The sequence below is a fragment of the Heptranchias perlo genome, chromosome 21 (assembly GCF_035084215.1).
Source record: "Heptranchias perlo isolate sHepPer1 chromosome 21, sHepPer1.hap1, whole genome shotgun sequence".
Classification (NCBI taxonomy): Eukaryota; Metazoa; Chordata; class Chondrichthyes; order Hexanchiformes; family Hexanchidae; genus Heptranchias; species Heptranchias perlo.
The window spans coordinates 46,334,765-46,355,516 of record NC_090345.1 but is presented as its reverse complement, the minus strand read 5'-3'; the positions used below and the strand labels follow the sequence as shown (position 1 = coordinate 46,355,516).

The 20,752-nt window shown below is 47.0% G+C and overlaps 1 protein-coding gene across 1 annotated transcript in view; it reads left to right on the top strand.

Annotated features, from left to right (window-relative positions):
* Positions 1–20,752, top strand: part of LOC137340214 (catenin alpha-3-like) — a 1,497,032-nt gene that overhangs the window by 1,435,961 nt on the left and 40,319 nt on the right. The window contains exons 16-17 of the mRNA XM_068002618.1: positions 4,505–4,610; positions 20,323–20,457. Coding sequence (XP_067858719.1) covers positions 4,505–4,610; positions 20,323–20,457 — 241 coding nt within the window. The remainder of the gene's footprint in view (positions 1–4,504; positions 4,611–20,322; positions 20,458–20,752) is intronic.

Sequence of the window (20,752 nt, the reverse complement as noted above, 5' to 3'; positions counted from 1 at the left end):
CCATTAATTTCTCCAGTACTTTTTCTTTACTAATATTAATTACTTTAAGTTCGTCACTCTCATTAGACCCTTGGTTCCCCACAATTCCTGGTATGTTTTTTGTGTCTTCTACTGTGAAGACAGATACAAAGTATTTGTTTAACATCTCTGCCATTTCCTTATTCCCCATTATAATTTCTCTTGTCTCACTTTCTAAGTACCCACATTTACTTTCACTACTCTCTTTTTATATACTGGGAGATGCTCTTACAATCTGTTTTTATATTACTTGCCCGTTTATTCTCATATTCAATTTTTTCCCTCTTTATCAATTTTTTGGTCACCCTTTGTTGGTTTTTAAAACTCTCCCAATCCTCAATACTCTTCTTGACAACATTAGAAGCCTCTTCTTTTAATCGAATACGATCCTTAACTTCTTTAGTTAGCCAAGCATGGATCACTTTTCCTGTGGAGTTTTTATTCCTCAATGTATATTCATTGAGAATTATGAAATATTTCTTTAAATAGTTGCCATTGTTTATCTACCATCTTATCTTTTCATCTAATTTCCCAATCAACCTTAGTTAACTCGCCCCTCATGCCTATATAATTGACTTTGTTTAAGTTTAAGACTCTAGTTTCGGACTTAAGTACGTCACTCTCGAACTCAATGTGAAATTCTATCATATTATGCCCCAGAGGATCTCTTACTATGAGATTACTAATTAACCCGGTCTCATTACACAAGACAAGATCTAAAACAGCCTGTTCCCTGATTGGTTCCATGACATATTGTTCTAGGAAACTGTCTCCAATGCATTTCATGAACTCGTCCTCCAAACTGCATTTGCCAATTTGATTTGCCCAGTCTATATGAAGATTAAAGCCCCCACGATTATTGCATTACCTTTGTTACAAGCTCCTCTTATTTCTTGATTATCACTCTGTCCAACACTATAACTACTGTTAGGGGGCCTATAAACTACTCCCATCAGTGTTCTCTGCCCCTTGTTATTTCTTATCTCCACCCAGACTGATTCTACTTCCTGATCTTCCAAGCCAAGATCCTTTCTCACTACTGTCCTTATCTCATCCTTTATTATCAGGGCTACACCCCCTCCCCCCACTCCTTTTCCATTTTGTCTGTCTCTTTTCGAAAAGTCAAGTATCCTGGAATATTTAGTTCCCAACCTTGGTCACCCTGCAACCACGTCTCAGTAATGACTATTAAATCAAACCCATTTATCTCTATTTGTGCCATTAATTCATCTATCTTGTTGCAAATGCTTTGTGCATTCAGATAAAGCGCCTTTAATTTTAACTTTATACTATTTTTCCCTGATTTGATCTTATTACTGATGCACTATGACCATTAAACTCTCTGCCCCTTCCTGTCACACTTTGCTTATCTTTACCCAAAGCGCTACACTGCTCTATGGCCTTGACTTTTCTCTTTAGGTTTATAAATTTCCCCTCACCTGAACCCCCCACCCCCCACTTTTAGTTTAAATCCCTATCTACCGCCCTAGTTATTCGATTCGCCAGGACTCTGGTCCCAGCCCGGTTTAAGTGGAAACCGTCCCAACGGAACAGCTCCCTCTTTCCCCAGTACTGGTGCCAGTGCCCCATGAATCGAAGCCCCCGTCTCCCACACCACTCTTTGAGCCACGCATTTAACTCTCTGTTTGACCTTATGCCAATTTGCATGTGGCTCGGGTGGTAATCCAGAGATTATTACCTTTAAGGTTCTGCTTATTAATTTGGACCCTAGCTCCTCAAACTCCCTCAGCAGAACCTCATTCCTAGCTCTACCTATTTCGTTGGGTCCAATGTGGACTACAGCTGGATCCTCCCCGTCATGCTCCAAGTTCTTCTTCAGCTGCGAGAAGATGTCCTTAACCCTGGCACCGGGCAACACAGCCTTCGGGATTCCCGGTCTGCAGGGAACAGTATCTATCCCCCTGTCTATACTATCCCTCACCACTACCATATTCATTTTTACTCCTCCCAGTTGAATGGCCTCCTGTATCATGGTGCCGTGGTCAAATTGTCCATCCTCCCTACAGTCTTTGTTCTCATCCACACAGGTAACAAGTAGCTCGTACCTGTTGGACAAGGTCAAAGGCTGAGGCTCCTCCTTCACTGCATCCTGGGTCCCCAAACCTGCCTGACTCGCAGTCACACCCTCCTGTCCCTGACCACTGACCAAATCTAAACTACTACCTAACCTAAGGGGTGTGACTGCCTCCTGGATCAAAGTGTCCAGGTAATTCTCCATCTCGCTGATGCATCGCAATGTCTGCACCTCGGACTCCAGCTCAACAATGCTGAGCCGATGTTTCTCGAGTTGCAGGCACTTTTTTTTTATTCATTCATGGGATGTGGGTGTCGCTGGCAAGGCCAGCATTTATTGCCCATCCCTAATTGCCCTTGAGAAGGTGATGGTGAGCCGCCTTCTTGAACCGCTGCAATCCGTGTGGTGAAGGTTCTCCCACAGCGCTGTTAGGAAGGGAGTTCCAGGGTTTTGACCCAGCGACGATGAAGGAATGGCGATATATTTCCAAGTCGGGATGGTGTGTGACTTGGAGGGGAACGTGCAGGTGGTGGTGTTCCCATGTGCCTGCTGCCCTTGTCCTTCTAGGTGGTAGAGGTCGCAAGTTTTGGAGGTGCTGTCGAAGAAGCCTTGGCGAGTTGCTGCACTGCATCCTGGGGATGGTACACACTGCAGCCATGGTGCGCCGGTGGTGAAGGGAGTGAATGTTTAGGGTGCTGGATGGGGTGCCAATCAAGCGGGCTGCTTTGTCCTGGATTGTGTTGAGCTTCTTGAGTGTTGTTGGAGCTGCACTCATCCAGGCAAATGGAGAGTATTCCATCACCTTGTAGATGGTTGAAAGGCTTTGGGGAGTCAGGAGGTGAGTCACTCACTGCAGAATACCCAGCGTCTGACCTGCTCTTGTAGTCACAGTATTTATGTGGCTGGTTCAGTTAAGTTTCTGGTCAATGGCGACCCCCAGGATGTTGATGGTGGGGGATTCGGTGATGGTAATGCTGTTCAGTGTCAAGGGGAGGTGGTTAGACTCTCTCTTGTTGGAGATGATCATTGCCTGGTACTTACTGCGGATGTGGTTGCTCAGGGTCTCGAATGCAACCAAAGTGCTTGCGTTCATTTTTAGAGGAAAAGAACACAAAAGCAGAAATTTATATAGAACCATGGTTAGACCACACTTGGAGTACTGTGTGCAGTTCTGGCGTCCATACCATAAGAAGGACATGGAGGCATTGGAGAAAGTACAGAAAAGATTTACAATGATGTTACCAGAATTGAGAGGATACAACTATTAGGAAAGATCGAGCTGGCTGGGACTCTTTTCTCTGGAAAAGAGAAGACTAAGAGGAGACCTGTTAGAGGTCTTTAAATTTATGAAGGAGCTCGATGAGGTGGATGTGGAGAAACTGTTACCAGTTGTTAGTGAGTCCGGAATAAGACTGTATAAATATAAGATAGCTACTAACAAATCAAATCAAAGTGTAGTCACTGTTGTAATGTAGGAAGCGCAGCAGCCAATTTGTGCACAGCAAGATCCCAAAACAGTAATGTGATACTGACCAGATAATCTGTTTCTTAGTGATGTTGGTTGAGGGATAAAAATTGGCCAGGATAGTATCTTCAGCTACTTCTGAAGACATCAAGTAGTATCGTTGTGACACACCTGGATTTTGACTGTCCTCTCCTGCTGTACCATACAAAACCCAAGTGTTGTGAGGCTCTGCCTTTCATTTCAACAGCCAAAGCCATTGGCAGGATCTTGGGAATGCCTGAATATCAGGTGATCTAGTATTTCTTCATTCACGTACTTGGAACTCTGGGGGTCATAACTTTGAAGTTCTGCTGTAATTAGAAGCACGTTAAAAACTTGGGGGCTGAAACTCCTGAGTGGGTGCAACTTGGGCAGATCCAGCTACGGGGTGCCAGGATGGTGAGGTGATACCTGGACCTGCCGGACCTCCTCTCCATGTAAGTTGTGTCTCAAATTCCGATGAGATGGTGGGGGGACGCGGGTGGCAAGACTTCCAACTACCCCTCCCCAACAGATAGCTACAGACAGTGAGCGTCTGGGCGCACTCCCAGGCTATCCCAGGAATGCTATCCATTAGACCCTCCTTAGACCCAGCTGAGAGCGGGATTGAGTTCCCTACTGGGCGTTCCAAAGGCCCCAAAAATACCATGCAGCAAAAGTGATCGATCGCAGAAAAGGAGAAATTATCTTTAGAAGTCAAGAACTAAAAAAACTCCATCGACCTCTTTAAGGGCCGATCTTCAGCGAGCACCTCTGCTACCCTGCTCCATCCCCATTAATCAAAAGGCCCTGTCCAGAGGCGTCCACGTGTTCTCCTGCAGGCACCCAAGCAGGGACCCCGGAATTCCGGGCCCTTTATACCTTGAAATGACCAGCTGCCTTACTGACTTGGCGTGTAATGTTGCTCCAGGTTTCCATAACCGATTTTGTTTCCTCCTCACCCACAGAGGGAGAGGGCCCCTGAAGAACACGTCCGATGTAATCAATGCGGCCAAAACAATTTCTGACTCTGGTTGCAGGATGGATACATTAGTGCGTCAGATAGCAAACCAGGTAGGTGTTGTTTATATACGGTGCTTTTTTCTAATTGTGGGGGGAGGGGGTTCTGATCCCTGATCTTCTCCACGCAGAATCAAATTCTCAACTGTTGCTGCACTATAGTGAGTTTCATTTTCCCATTCTGTCTTGGGATGTGGGCGTCACTGGCAAGGCTGGCATTTAATGCCCATCCCGAGTTGCTCTTGAGAAGGTGGTGGTGGGCCTTCTCCTGAACCGCTGCAGTCCGAGTGGAGATGGTGCTCCCACAATTAGATAAGAAGTTCCAGGATTTTGACCCAGCGGGTGCGAACGGCGATATATGTCGAAGTTGGGATGGCGTGTTTCTTGGAGGGAAACTTGGAAGTGATGTTGTTCCCATGGCCCTGCTGCCCTTGTCCAAATAAGGCAATCATTTTTGCCCTCGAGTTGTAACACTCCGGTAACATTGAGCGTTACAACCAGCAGCCGAGGTTTTGCCGATCGCTAATTCATGTCTTTAGTACCGCGAGGTTCGACTTCTCCAGTAATCCTGAAAACTGCCTTCCTTCAGTGTACAGTTAGCGCACCCACCTATTTCTGTTCCCCTTTTCTCTCCTGCTCTGTGTCTTCCTCTGCACTGTAACATTCTCCTTACAAGAGCACAGTAGAAATATACGTTGTTTTCATATCTCCTCTCCCTAAAGGACAGACATATGCAATACAGTATGGGAGGCAACAGCCCTCTGTGACCTCACCCTGTGACCTCACCCTGTGACCTCACCCTGTGACCACAGCCCTCTGTGACCTCACCCTGTGACCTCACCCTGTGACCACAGCCCTCTGTGACCTCACCCTGTGACCTCACCCTGTGACCTCACCCTGTGACCACAGCCCTCTGTGACCTCACCCTGTGACCTCACCCTGTGACCACAGCCCTCTGTGACCTCACCCTGTGACCTCACCCTGTGACCTCACCCTGTGACCACAGCCCTCTGTGACCTCACCCTGTGACCTCACCCTGTGACCACAGCACTCTGTGACCTCACCCTGTGACCTCACCCTGTGATCACAGCACTCTGTGACCTCACTCTGTGACCTTAACCTGTGAGCTCAGCCCTCTGTGACCTCACCCTGTGACCTCATCCTGTGGTCACAGCCCTCTGTGACCTCACCCTGTGACCACAGCCCTCTGTGACCTCACCCTGTGACCTCATCCTGTGGTCACAGCCCTCTGTGACCTCACCCTGTGACCACAGCCCTCTGTGACCTCACCCTGTGACCTCATCCTGTGGTCACAGCCCTCTGTGACCTCACCCTGTGACCACAGCCCTCTGTGTCCTCACCCTGTGACCTCAGCCCTCTGTGACCTCACTCTGTGACCTCACCCTGTGATCACATCCCTCTGTGACCTCACCCTGTGACCACAGCCCTCTGTGACCTCACCCTGTGACCTCACCCTGTGACCTCAGCCCTCTGTGACCTCTCCCTGTGACCTCATCCTGTGATCTCAGCACTCTGTGACCTCACCCTGTGACCTCACCCTGTGACCACAGCCCTCTGTGACCTCACCCTGTGCCCTCACCCTGTGACCACAGCCCTCTGTGACCTCACCTGTGACCTCACCCTGTGACCTCACACTGTGACCACAGCCCTCTGTGACCTCACCCTGTGACCTCGTCCTGTGACCTCACCCTGTGATCACAGCCCTCTGTGACCTCACCCTGTGACATCACCCAGTGATCACAGCCCTCTGTGACCTCACCCTGTGACCTCACCGTATGACCCCCAGCACTCTGTGACCTCACCCTGTGACCTCACCCTTTGAGCTCAGCCCTCTGTGACCTCACCCTGTGACCACAGCACTCTGTGACCTCACCCTGTGACCTCACCCTGTGACCACATCCCTCTGTGACCTCACCCTGTGACCTCACCCTGTGACCACAGCACCCTGTGACCTCACCCTGTGATCACAGCACTCTGTGACCTCACCCTGTGATCACAGCCCTCTGTGACCTCACCCTGTGACCTCAGCACTCTGTGACCTCACCCTGTGACCTCAGCACTCTGTGACCTCACCCTGTGACCACAACCCTCTGTAACCTCACCTTTGACCTCACCCTGTGACCTCACCCTGTGACCACAGCCCTCTGTGACCTCACCCTGTGACCTCAGCACTCTGTGACCTCACCCTGTGACCTCACCCTGTGATCTCAGCACTCTGTGACCTCACCCTGTGACCACAGCCCTCTGTGACCTCACATTGTGACCTCATCCTGTGACCTCACCCTGTGATCACAGCCCTCTGTGACCTCACCCTGTGATCACAGCCCTCTGTGACCTCACATTGTGACCTCATCCTGTGACCTCACCCTGTGATCACAGCCCTCTGTGACCTCACCCTGTGATCACAGCCCTCTGTGACCTCACATTGTGACCTCATCCTGTGACCTCACGCTGTGACCCCAGCCCTCTGTGACCTCACCCTGTGACCCCAGCCCTCTGTGACCCCAGCCCTCTGTGACCTCACCCTGTGACCACAGCACTCTGTGACCTCACCCTGTGACCTCAGCACTCTGTGACCTCACCCTGTGACCCCAGCACTCTGTGACCCCACCCTGTGACCTCAGCACTCTGTGACCTCACCCTGTGACCTCAGCACTCTGTGACCTCACCCTGTGACCACAGCACTCTGTGACCTCACCCTGTGACCTCAGCACTCTGTGACCTCACCCTGTGACCCCAGCACTCTGTGACCTCACCCTGTGACCACAGCACTCTGTGACCTCACCCTGTGACCTCAGCACTCTGTGACCTCACCCTGTGACCCCAGCACTCTGTGACCTCACCCTGTGACCCCAGCACTCTGTGACCCCACCCTGTGACCTCAGCACTCTGTGACCTCACCCTGTGACCTCAGCACTCTGTGACCTCACCCTGTGATCACAGCACTCTGTGACCTCACCCTGTGACCTCAGCACTCTGTGACCTCACTCCGTGATCACAGCACTCTGTGACCTCACCCTGTGACCTCAGCACTCTGTGACCTCACCCTGTGACCTCAGCACTCTGTGACCTCACCCTGTGACCCCAGCACTCTGTGACCTCACCCTGTGACCTCAGCACTCTGTGACCTCACCCTGTGACCACAGCCCTCTGTGACCTCGCCCTGTGACCTCACCCTGTGACCTCAGCACTCTGTGACCTCACCCTGTGTGAGTGGGTGTGGGGGTGTGTGTGCGAGCCTGCGTGAGTATGTGAGTACGTGTGTGCATGAGTACTTGTGTATGAGTGTGAGTGTATGTACGGATGTGTGTGTGTGTCCCTGTGTGTATCTGTGTGTGTGTGTGTGTGTGTCTGGGTGTGTGTCTGGGTGTGTGTCTGTTTCTGTGTCTGTCTGTGATTGTGTGTGTGTATTTGTGTGTGTCTGTGTGTGTGTGTGTGTATATGTCTGTGTCTGGATGTGTGTGTCTGGGTATGTGTGTGGGTGTGTGTGCGTGTGTGCGTGTGTCTGAAACAGAAGAAATAGGAGCAGGAGTAGGCCGTACAGCCCCTCGAGCCTGCTCCGCCATTCAATAAGATCATGGCTGATCTTCAACCTCAGATCCACTTCCCTGCCCGATCCCCATATCCCTTGATTTCCTTAGAGTCCAAAAATCTATCGATCTCAGCCTTGAATCTACTCAACGATTGAGCATCCACAGTCCCCTGAGATAGAGAATTCCAAAGATTCATAACCCTCTGAGTGAAGAAATTCCTTCTCATTTCAGTCCTAAATGGCCGACCCCTTATCCTGAGACTATGACCCCTAGTTCTAGACTCTCCAGCCAGGGGAAACAACCTCTCAGCATCTACCCTGTCAAGCCCTCTTAGAATCTTATATGTTTCAATGAGATCACCTCTCCTTCTTCTAAACTCCAGAAATAATAGGCCCGTTCTACTCAACCTCTCCTCATAGGACAACCCTCTCATCCCAGGAATCAATCTATATCTTTTGTGTGTGTCTGTGTGTCTGGATGTGTGTTTGTGTGCGCGTGTGTGTGTCTGAGTGTGTGTCTGTCTGTGTCTATGTCTGTATGTCTGTGTCTGTGTGTGTGTGTCTGTGAGTGTTGTGTGCACGCGTGTGTGTGTGTCTGCGTGTGTGTTTGTGTGTGTCTGTGTTTGTGTGTGTCTGTGTCTGTGTGTGTGTCTGTGTGTCTATGTCTGTGTGTGTGTCTGTGTGTGTCTGTGTTTGTGTGTGTCTGTGTCTATATCTGTGTGTATGTGTCTGTGTTTGTGTCTGTGTCTATGTCTGTGTTTCTGTGTCTATGTCTGTGTGTGTGTCTGTGAGTGTGCGTGTGTGTGTGTCTGTGAGTGTGTCTGTGTGTGTGTTTGTGTGCATGTCTGGTTGTCTGTGTGTGTCTGGTTGTCTGTGTGTGTCTGGTTGTCTGTGCGTGTCTGGTTGTCTGTGTGTGTCTGGTTGTCTGTGAGTGTGTCTGGTTGTCTGTGCGTGTCTGGTTGTCTGTGTGTGTCTGGTTGTCTGTGCGTGTCTGGTTGTCTGTGCGTGTCTGTGTGTGTCTGGTTGTCTGTGCGTGTCTGGTTGTCTGTGTGTGTCTGGTTGTCTGTGCGTGTCTGGTTGTCTGTGTGTGTCTGGTTGCCTGTGTGTGTCTGGTTGTCTGTGTGTGTCTGGCTGTCTGTGTGTGTCTGGAGTGTGAATATGAATATACAGCAGCCTTGCCTCAAAACAGCATGTGTCTGCTCGCCCTTAGTTTAAAATTCTATCCTATTTACTGATCCCAACTTGTATCGTTAACATGTAAAGATATTGGGCCAAATCTTACTGGAAAAATAACAGCGTGTGAGCGACGCAGGCTGTTATTAATGCACTAATCAGCCAGCAAGTTCAGGGGATTGAGAGATACAGAGTGAGTTGTGAATCTCCAGAACCTGCTGGTCGGTTTACGCCGTTCCGCCATTTGCTTCACACAAACGGCATCTCACCCTTCACCTCCCAATTATTGATACGAACTTGCTGGGTTTGTGCATTAATTGCCCATTAAACTCACCACAGAAAGTTGAGGGACATAATTAACAGTGTAAGTACCCTTTTAACAAGGTGATAATTGTTAATGCAATGTCAATCATTCTCTCTGTCCCAGAAAGGGGACATTTTACAATGGTGAGTCTCATTCCTGCATGTAGTAAATTTTAAATTTTAAAATTTTTTCTTACTTTTCCATTCTGTCTCTTTTTCTCCCTCTCTTTATTTTCTCTGTACCTGATTTGACTCTAATTCATCCTCCTTCTCAATCGCTCCTCTGTTTCTTTCTCAATCCTTAAATCTCATTAGTTAAGGAGATAGACTATTGGTCCCGTCGTTCACTAAGGTCCCAGATTCCCCCGTTGCCCTCATCGTTATCAGCTTGCACTTCCAGCAAGTTATGGTGCAAGTTATATTCGAGCTGAAAGGTGCAGGAAAAAGTCTAACCAAGGGTGCACGCTCCACTCCAGGAGGATCTGGGTTAGTAAATTAGAGTTTGATCTGCGGCCTGTGAAGCCTGTCCCATAGGCCGCTCACACCGTAAAACCACAGTGTTCGTCTGGTTGAGCAAACTCGGACAATTGGACCTGAAATGTCATTGCTTTTTGTTAGTATGATGTGGACATTTTTATCATCACTGATCAACTTAAGTGTTTTAATTGAAGAGTTCGTCTTCCCCTTTGTGCAATAAAATGACGATTCCTGACTCCCAGCCTCCCCTCCGATACTATGGAGTTAATAAGTGAACTGTTTATACGATATAGAGCTCTTGGTAACATTTCTATTGTAATTACATGTTCAGCCTATGACACTTAGCTGATGCGGTCTGTCCCAGGACAAACAAACAGATCATTGGCTGAAGTGAGCTGTGCCCAGAATTTAAGCTTGCAATAAACCAGCCCAGATATTGGGCTGGATTTTGCTCTCAAAATAACGGTGAGGCTAACAGTGCTGACCGTTATTTATGTGCAAATCAGAAATCAACTTCCAGCGAGCGCACATGTGCAGTTAAATACAGGAATACGGTAGTTGCTGTCTGAGATGTGCTGCCGTCTGACTCCCCACTCAGATGTATTGAACGGCGTGAAGTTCCTGTACTGACATCATAGATACGGACTAAACTCACCACAAAAAGTTGTCAAGTCATCTCAAGTCTAAGTACCATTTTAATGGCGTGGTAAATCTTAATTACTGCCAAGCAAACTCTCTGGCACTGAAAATTAACTTTTACAAGTGTGGAGTCTCATTCCTTCAGATTTTAATTATTGTTGGACATTTAAAAAAAATTAAATACATTTATTTTTACTTTTTCTTTCTGCCTCTTAATCTAATCATTCTATCCCTCTCTTTATTTCTCTTTCTGTCCCTGATTTGACACTGAATTCACTATTGTAACTTACACTTCCTGGTTCAGACTGTGGGCGGCTCGTTAACAATGCTTCAATCTGATTGGTTAAGGAGATACACAGTTGCTTGCCCTGTTCACACAGGTCCCAGATGCCCTGTAGAGGGGGCCGCACCGTCTGGATCTCTAACTTCCAGTAACTTGCTGAGCAAAGCCCCACAGAAAGTCCATGGGCAAGTGTAAGTCTAACTAACAGCGAGTGGCGTTTGCTCGCTGCTGACAGCAAAATCTGGCCCAATATTACAATAAATGGGAATGTGTTCACTCTCCAACACTGACAATTCAAGTTAGAAAGAAAATGCACAGAATAAAATGCACTTCCTTCACAAATTCACTTACATTCGATATCTGAAAGAATGTAGCAATATTCAATCAGATCAGTAACTAAACAGTTAAATGTCACCTTCCCACAGTGTGTTTTCTCAACAAAAAAAAATCATAATCATTAATATTATAAATACTAATGTGCTGCTTATCTGAGAAACTGTTTCAACTGACACAGATTCAAGGTAATTGGCAAAAGAACCTGAGGGTGGATGAGGAGTTATGATCTGGAATGCACTGCCTGAAAGGGTGGTGGAAGCAGATTTCAAAGGGAATTGGATAAATACTTGAAGAGGAAAAACTTGCAGGGCTATGGGGAAAGAGCAGGGGAGTGGGACTAATTGGATAGCTCTTTCAAAGAGTTGGTACAGGCACAATGGACCAAATTGCCTCCTTCTGTGCTGTATGATTCAGATTCCATGATTCTATCTGGTTGTGTTTTCAAATTGAAAATGTGTTGATAGAGTGTAAAATATACACAAACCTGCAAGCATCCGGAATTAGCAAAAGCAGTGAAGCAAAATTAAAATAATTAGAAAATTAATATTTCAAATTCGATATATAAAAAGATCAAAGTGTAATTGACTGTTCTGGAGAGAATATTCGATTTATTCTACAGTTATATATCTGCGGAGATGGAGAAACAGCTGAAGCTTTTGGTCTTGTGCAGAACTATGAGGTTTAGGTAACTGTGCAAGTGAATAAAGGAATTTCACTTCCCAGTGTGGGAATGATGAATGGAGACACAAACTGCTGAGTTTATGAAGTAAATTCGCTGTGTAAAAAAAAATGATTTTTATTGATCTGTCTTGGACCTGTTGGAAGTCAGTTTTTCACAAGACTTGTACTGTATTCACACACAGCCCATCATATATCAGGCACTTCCTTTAAATCTCAGCCAGTACATTTACTGGTGGATGTCATCCTTTCGAAATCATAAGTTCTCCTCGTGTTTGTACCTTGCACTGAGAAGGGACTCCCTGCACTACCTCATTTATGTTGCTTGCTGTAGCTCCATGTGTTGGATTACATGCTGCTAATGATAGATAAAAATCAAATCACAGCATTCCCGTAACATGTTAACACACATGTGAAATAGCTTTGGGACATTTACTGCAGCTCAAAACGAGCCCGTGTCAGTAATCTTTCTATAACACATATTCGGATTATGTATTGACACTTAGCTGATGCAAGGTGTTACAGAACAAATGGACAGCACATTGGCTGAAGTGAGCTATGCTCAGAATTTAAGCTTGCAATAAATCAGCCCAGGTATTATATCAGGATTGCAATGAAAGGAACATAGGAACAGGAATAGGCCATTCAGCCCCTCAAGCCTGTTCCGCCATTCAATTAGATCATGGCTGATCTGTATCTTAACTCCATTTACCCGCCTTCGTTCCATGTCTCTTAATACCCTTACCTAACAAAAATCGATCAATCTGTTTTGAAATTTTCAACTGAACCAGCATCCACAGCCTTTTGAGGGAGAGAGTTCCAGATTTCCACTCCCCTTTGTGTGAAGAAGTGCTTTCTGACATCACTCCTGAATGGCCGAGCTCTAATTTTAAGGTTATGTCCCCTTATTCTGGATTTTCCCACCAGAGGAAATAGTTTCTCTCTATCTACCCTATCAAATCCTTTAATCATCTTAAACACCTCAATTAGATCACCCCTTAATCTTCTATATTGAAAGGAATATAAGCCTAGTCTATGCAACCTGTCCTCATAATTTAACCCTTTTAGCCCCGGTATTATTCTGGTGAATCTGCACTGCACTCCCTCCAAGGCCAATATATCCTTCCTGAGGTGCGGTGCCCAGAACTGAACGCAGTATTCCAGATGGGGGTCTAACCAGAGCTTTATATAACAGTAACATAACTTCCACTCCTTTGTATTCCACCCATTTTGAGATAAAGGCCAACATTCTATTAGTCTTTTTAATTATTTTTTGTATCTGTCCACTAGCTGTTAGTGATTTCTGTACCTGGACCCCCTAAATCTCTCCGCTCCTCCACAGTTCCTAGCTTCTCACCATTCAGAAAATACTCTGATCTTTCCTCGGTCCAGAGTGGATGACCTCACACTTCCCCACATTGAACTCCATCTGCCACAGTTTATCCCACTCCTTTAATCTATCAATGTCCCTTTGCAATTTTCTGCTCCCATCTACACTATTTACTGTGCCACCTAACTTAGTGTCATCAGCAAACTTGGATATATGGCTCTCTATTCCTTCATCCAAGTCATTTATTAATATAGTGAAAAGCTGAGGCCCCAGTACAGATCCCAGGGGGACACCACTAGTCACATCCTGCCAATTGAAGTACATACCCATTATCCCTACTCTCTGCCTCCTACCTCCTAACCAATTCCCTACCCATGTCAATAGGTTGCTTCCAATTCCATGAGTTCTCATTTTTGTTAACAGTCTCTTATGTGAAACCTTGTCAAATGCCTTCTGGAAGTCCATATCAATAACATCCATAGACACTCCCTTATCTACCACATTAGTTACCACAAAAAATTCAGTTAGGTTCATTAAACATGACTTACCCTTTACAATCCATGCTGGCTCCCTCTGATCAGCTCATATTTGTCCAAATGCTCAGTCACGCTATCCCTAATAACAGATTCTAGTAACTTCCCCACAACAAATGTTAAACTAATAGGCCTATAATTTCCTAGTTTATCTCTATTACCCTTCTTAACTAATGGTATGACATTGGCAATTTTCCAATCCAAGGGGACAATTCCTGAATGGAGAGAGTTTTGGAAGATCATGACTAATGCACCAACAATTTCCTCATCTATTTCTTTTAATACCCTGGGGTGGAAACCATCAGGTCCTGGGGACTTGTCTATCTTTAGTCTCATTATTTTCTCCATTACCATTTTTTAACTTATATTCTATCTAGTAAGCTCCTCCCCTTGATTGGTTTTTAGTTTTCCTGTATTTCTGGTACTTTTTCCTCATCCTCTACTGTGAAAACCGATACCAAGTAAGTATTTAGCAAGTCTGCTATTTCCTGATTTTCAATTACAACATCCCCTGCGTCTGTCTTAAAAGGGCCCACATTACTCTTAGCCCCCCTCTTTCCCTTAGTATACCCCTTGCAAGTTTTTTCTCGTATTCCCTTTTTGAAGCTCTCACGACTTACTTTGTACCCCTTCGCTATTCTTCATACCTTTCCCAGTCCTCAGGATCTCTGCTGTTCATTGCATCTGTATAAACCCTTTCTTTTATATTATCTCTCATTTCTTTTCTTGACCAAGGTTGTTTAATTACACAAGTCGGAATGGGCTCCCTTACCAGCACTAACAACTCAAGATCGAAAGAAAATGCACAGAATAAAATGTACTTCCTTCACTTAGATTCCATAAATGAATGAATGTAGCAATATTCAATCAGATCAGTAGCAAAATAGATAAATATCACTCTCCCACAGTGTATTTTTTGCAAAATAAAATCCTAATCCCCCATTGTGTTTTATAAATATTATAAATACCAATGTGAGGTGTGCTGATTGCCTGTATGTCAATTCCAAATTTAAGTGTGGTTGCAGAGTGTAAAAATGTACACAAACCTGCAAAATTTGCATAAGAATAGCAAAAGCACTGGAGCACATTTAAATTGTTTTGAAAATTAGTATTTCGTATTCTGCGCCATGCCTCATCCCATTTGAATCATCTATTCTCCTGGCGTCTCATTAGATTCAGGAGAAAACTGTGCCCCAGCGGAAGAACACGCTCGATATTGGACGAGACTGAGCTCAGAATGAATGCCATCGGATCTGATCAGATACCAACACTATGGGGGATAATTTTAACCCCCCACGACTGGCAGGGGGGAAAGAGGGGGGGGGGGAGGGAGTTTAAATTTCAAAAAATGGGAAACCCAACCCCAATCTGCCTCCAATTTTGGGTTTTAACCGTGGCGGATTTGGGGGCAGTCAAGTAACTCGCACTGGAGAGGTGGGTCCCTCATTATAATATGTTAATCAGGGTCCTTTCATGAGATTTTGACAGCGATTTGAAATTAACGCCTCCTGCACAGGTGTCCCAGGACTCGGGATAACTCGGCAATAAAACGGAGGCGGGATTGAGCGGCATTTCATGGGGGTGGTTAAAGGTCAGGTGTCCCAATATGAATAAAGGCTCAGTGCTCACAACTGCATTCCCAGAACCCTCTGGTAAACAATTTGCTGATAGTTCTCGTGATGACAGATGTATTGGAGAACTTTAGAGGTTTTCAAACAGAGAAAATCAGGATGGGAGGCACCATGGCTACTTTAGACTGGACTTCCAACAAGGAAGGCAATCACCATCCACAGCAGCAAGAGCATACTGTGGTGGGAGCTACAGGTGGACAACAGAGAGGTGGACAACAGAGAGAACAACAGAGAGGAGAACAACGGAGAGGGGAGCAACAGAGAAGTGGACAACAGAGAGGTGGACAACAGAGAGGAGAGCAACAGAGAGAACAACAGAGAGGAGAGCAACAGAGAGGGAAGCAACAGAGAGGGGAGCAACAGAGAGGGGAGCAACAGAGAGGGAAGCAACAGAGAGGGAAGCAACAGAGAGGGGAGCAACAGAGAGGGGAGCAACAGAGAGGGAAGCAACAGAGAGGGGAGCAACAGAAAGGGAAGCAAGAGAGGAGAACACAGAGAGGAGAACACAGAGAGGGAAGCAACAGAGAGGGGAGTAACAGAGAGGGGAGTAACAGAGAGGAGAGCAACAGAGAGGAGAACAATAGAGAGGAGAGCAACAGAGAGGTGGTCAACAGAGAGGAGAGGAACAGAGAGGAGAGCAACAGAGAGGAAAGCAATAGAGTGGGGAGCAAGAGGGAGGGGAGCAAGAGAGAGGGGAGCTAGTGAGAGGGGAGCTTGCGAGAGGGGAGCAAGAGAGAGGGGAGCTAGTGAGAGGGGAGCATGCAAGAGGGGAGCAAGAGAGAGAAGGGAGTAACAGAGGGGTTGAGGCTGCAGGAAGCACTACCCATCTAACGGGATCTACAGACAGTGGCTCAGCTTCCTTGACCTCTCTTAAGAGCAGTGCTTCTAGAGGCTCAGAAAGTCGCATCAGGTGGTCGCAGACATCTGCAGTCTCCGAGAAGAAGACCTGCTCCCTGCTGGACCTGGTGGCCACACATTACCAGTCGCTGTGACATCACCACTGCCCTCAATTTCTTTGCCTCTGGCTCCTTCCAGTGCGCCACCAGAGACATCTCCAAGGTCTCTCAGTCGGCTGCTCATGAATCTATAAGACAGGTGACGAATGGGTAATTTGCCAGGGTGTCCACTTATGTCAACTTCCCCTGTGATGACAATAGCCAGAATGAGCAGGCACTCGAATTCAAGTCCCTGGCTGGCTTCCCACAGGTACAGGGTGCCATCGATCGCCCGCTGTTGGGCACTGGAGACGCCAAACCCAGAAGTAAAATTATAATTAGGCAGCCATGTTGAAATCGGACATTCCGACGCACTGAAACGTCTTCCGGGTTCCCCGCCCGCTATCGCCAACCCCCCAAAGCTGAGCCCTTGTACACTGTGTTAGGAGATTCTGGGTAGGTGTCTAGACCAAAATGACAGATCTTTATGTTGAGCCCTTCCAGAACTCCCCTCAACGCAGTTTCACAGCAAAGTACTTAAAGAAGTCAACAACTGCCACTTAATGGCCGTTTAACAAAAATAATTTCAATAGAGAAGGAATTTCCTTCTGCGATGGGGACTGTCCTGGTGCAGAATTTACAGAGAATTGAGGTTAGGTCTTTGTTCATGTATTGGGGGTCCCGGATTAGGCCCCCCCACAACATGGCCGGATCCCATTATTCATCTCGATGAAGTGCTGGGCAGTCTGGTGACAGCAGGTAAATTTAGAATAGCAAACAGGCAACAAATCATGACACAAGACTCTGTCTTTTCCAGGTGAGGATCCCCACCAGCAGTGTGTGTTCAGAAAGTAATCACCAGTAACTTTACTCCACCTTCTGCAACAGAACCAGGGCACATTCTGGATAACTAAATAAAGACCGTCATGTAAAGAGTATCTTACTGTGTCTCAGAAACATATCAAAACCTTTCACAATTCCTGATCCCACTGTGGTCCCCTCTCTCACTGTTCACAACACCTGATCACTGTGGTCCCCTCTCTCACTGTTCACAACACCTGATCACTGTGGTCCCCTCTCTCACTGTTCACAACACCTGATCACTGTGGTTCCCTCTCTCACTGTTCACAACACCTGATCACTGTGGTCCCCTCTCTCACTGTTCACAACACCTGATCACTGTGGTCCCCTCTCTCACTGTTCACAACACCTGATCACTGTGGTCCCCTCTCTCACTGTTCACACCTGATCACTGTGGTCCCCTCTCTCACTGTTCACAACACCTGATCACTGTGGTCCCCTCTCTCACTGTTCACACCTGATCACTGTGGTCCCATCTCTCACTGTTCACAACACCTGATCACTGTGGTCCCCTCTCTCACTGTTCACAACACCTGATCACTGCGGTCCCCTCTCTCACTGTTCACACCTGATCACTGTGGTCCCCTCTCTCACTGTTCACACCTGATCACTGTGGTCCCCTCTCTCATTGTTCACAACACCTGATCACTGTGGTCCCCTCTCTCACTGTTCACAACACCTGATCACTGTGGTCCCCTCTCTCACTGTTCACAACACCTGATCACTGTGGTCCCCTCTCTCATTGTTCACAACACCTGATCACTGTGGTCCCCTCTCTCACTGTTCACACCTGATCACTGTGGTACCCTCTCTCACTGTTCACACCTGATCACTGTGGTCCCCTCTCTCACTGTTCACAACACCTGATCACTGTGGTCCCCTCTCTCACTGTTCACAACACCTGATCACTGTGGTCCCCTCTCTCACTGTTCACACCTGATCACTGTGGTCCCCTCTCTCACTGTTCACAACACCTGATCACTGTGGTCCCCTCTCTCACTGTTCACAACACCTGATCACTGTGGTCCCCTCTCTCACTGTTCACACCTGATCACTGTGGTCCCCTCTCTCACTGTTCACAACACCTGATCACTGTGGTCCCCTCTCTCACTGTTCACAACACCTGATCACTGTGGTCCCCTCTCTCACTGTTCACACCTGATCACTGTGGTCCCCTCTCTCACTGTTCACAACACCTGATCACTGTGGTCCCCTCTCTCACTGTTCACAACACCTGATCACTGTGGTCCCCTCTCTCATTGTTCACACCTGATCACTGTAGTCCCCTCTCTCACTGTTCACAACACCGGATCACTGTGCTCCCATCTCTCACTGTTCACACCTGATCACTGTGGTCCCCTCTCTCACTGTTCACACCTGATCACTGTGGTCCCCTCTTTCACTGTTCACAACACCTGATCACTGTGGTCCCCTCTCTCACTGTTCACAACACCTGATCACTGTGGTCCCCTCTCTCATTGTTCACACCTGATCACTGTGGTCCCCTCTTTCACTGTTCACAACACCTGATCACTGTGGTCCCCTCTCTCATTGTTCACACCTGATCACTGTGGTCCCCTCTCTCACTGTTCACAACACCTGATCACTGTGGTCCCCTCTCTCACTGTTCACAACACCTGATCACTGTGGTCCCCTCTCTCACTGTTCACACCTGATCACTGTGGTCCCCTCTCTCACTGTTCACAACACCTGATCACTGTAGTCCCCTCTCTCACTGTTCACAACACCTGATCACTGTGGTCCCATCTCTCACTGTTCACAACACCTGATCACTGTGGTCCCATCTCTCACTGTTCACACCTGATCACTGTGGTCCCCTCTCTCACTGTTCACACCTGATCACTGTGGTCCCCTCTCTCACTGTACACAATTCCTGATCACTGTGGTCCCATCTCTCACTGTTCACAACACCTGATCACTGTGGTCCCCTCTCTCACTGTTCACACCTGATCACTGTGGTCCCCTCTCTCACTGTTCACAATTCCTGATCACTGTGGTCCCCTCTCTCACTGTTCACACCTGATCACTGTGGTCCCCTCTCTCACTGTTCACACCTGATCACTGTGGTCCCCTCTCTCACTGTTCACACCCGATCACTGTGGTCCCCTCTCTCACTGTTCACACCTGATCACTGTGGTCCCCTCTCTCACTGTTCACACCTGATCACTGTGGTCCCCTCTCTCACTGTTCACACCTGATCACTGTGGTCCCCTCTCTCACTGTTCACAACACCTGATCACTGTGGTCCCATCTCTCACTGTTCACAACACCTGATCACTGTGGTCCCCTCTCTCACTGTATACAATTCCTGATCACTGTGGTCCCCTCTCTCACTGTTCACACCTGATCACTGTGGTCCCCTCTCTCACTGTTCACACCTGATCACTGTGGTCCCCTCTCTCACTGTTCACACCTGATCACTGTGGTCCCCTCTCTCACTGTTCACACCTGATCACTGTGGTCCCCTCTCTCACTCTCTATCTCTCTTTCTCACTCCCCCTCAACATGTAATCAGTGCACTCCTCTCTCTCTCTTTCTATCTTTCTCTCCCCTTAACAGGTGATCAGTTCCCTCCACTCTCTCTCTCCCCTCTGCTCCTCATTCAGATGGATCCCCAATTTTCTGCCTATTCCCATGATGAGCCATGGATACCCTCCATTTCAGTGAAACTCCAGGTTACACTGTATAGTCATTCTCTTTATAAAGATAATACTGCCGAACGTACAATATTTGTTTATAGCATTCTCTGATGTGTATGGAGTAATAGTTTGTGAGATGGAAAATGTGTGTCTATACCCAGTATTTCAAAGCGGTCTTTTGGACAGCTTGAATTTAATAATTGGAAACTGCCTTATAGTTTAACAATATGAAATAATACCAATTGTTTTTCAGGGATAAACACAAAGGTTTCATTTAGTTGAATAGGAATAATGGAATTTTATCTTGCTCTTGGAATTATATTATGTTTGTTTTACTACAATAGTGACAACCTTTGCTGTTCTTGTATTTTCAGTGCCAAGATCTATCTTGTAAACAAGACTTGTTGGCGTACCTGGAGCAGATCAAACTTTACTCTCACCAGCTCAAGATCTGCAGCAAAGTCAAAGCTGAAATTCAGAATTTGAGTGGAGAACTCATTGTCTCTGCAGTAAGTAAAACCGCATCAACCGCATTAAAGAACTGATACACGGGTAGCCAGTTAACCGATACACGGGGAGCCAGTTAACCGATACACGGGGAGCCAATTAACCGATACACGGGGAGCCAGTTAACCGATACACGGGGAGCCAGTTAACCGATACACGGGGAGCCAGTTAACCGATACACGGGGAGCCAGTTAACCGATACACGGGGAGCCAGTTAACCGATACACGGGGAGCCAATTAACCGACATACAGGGAGCGAATTAACCAACACACGGGGAGCGAATTAACCAACACACG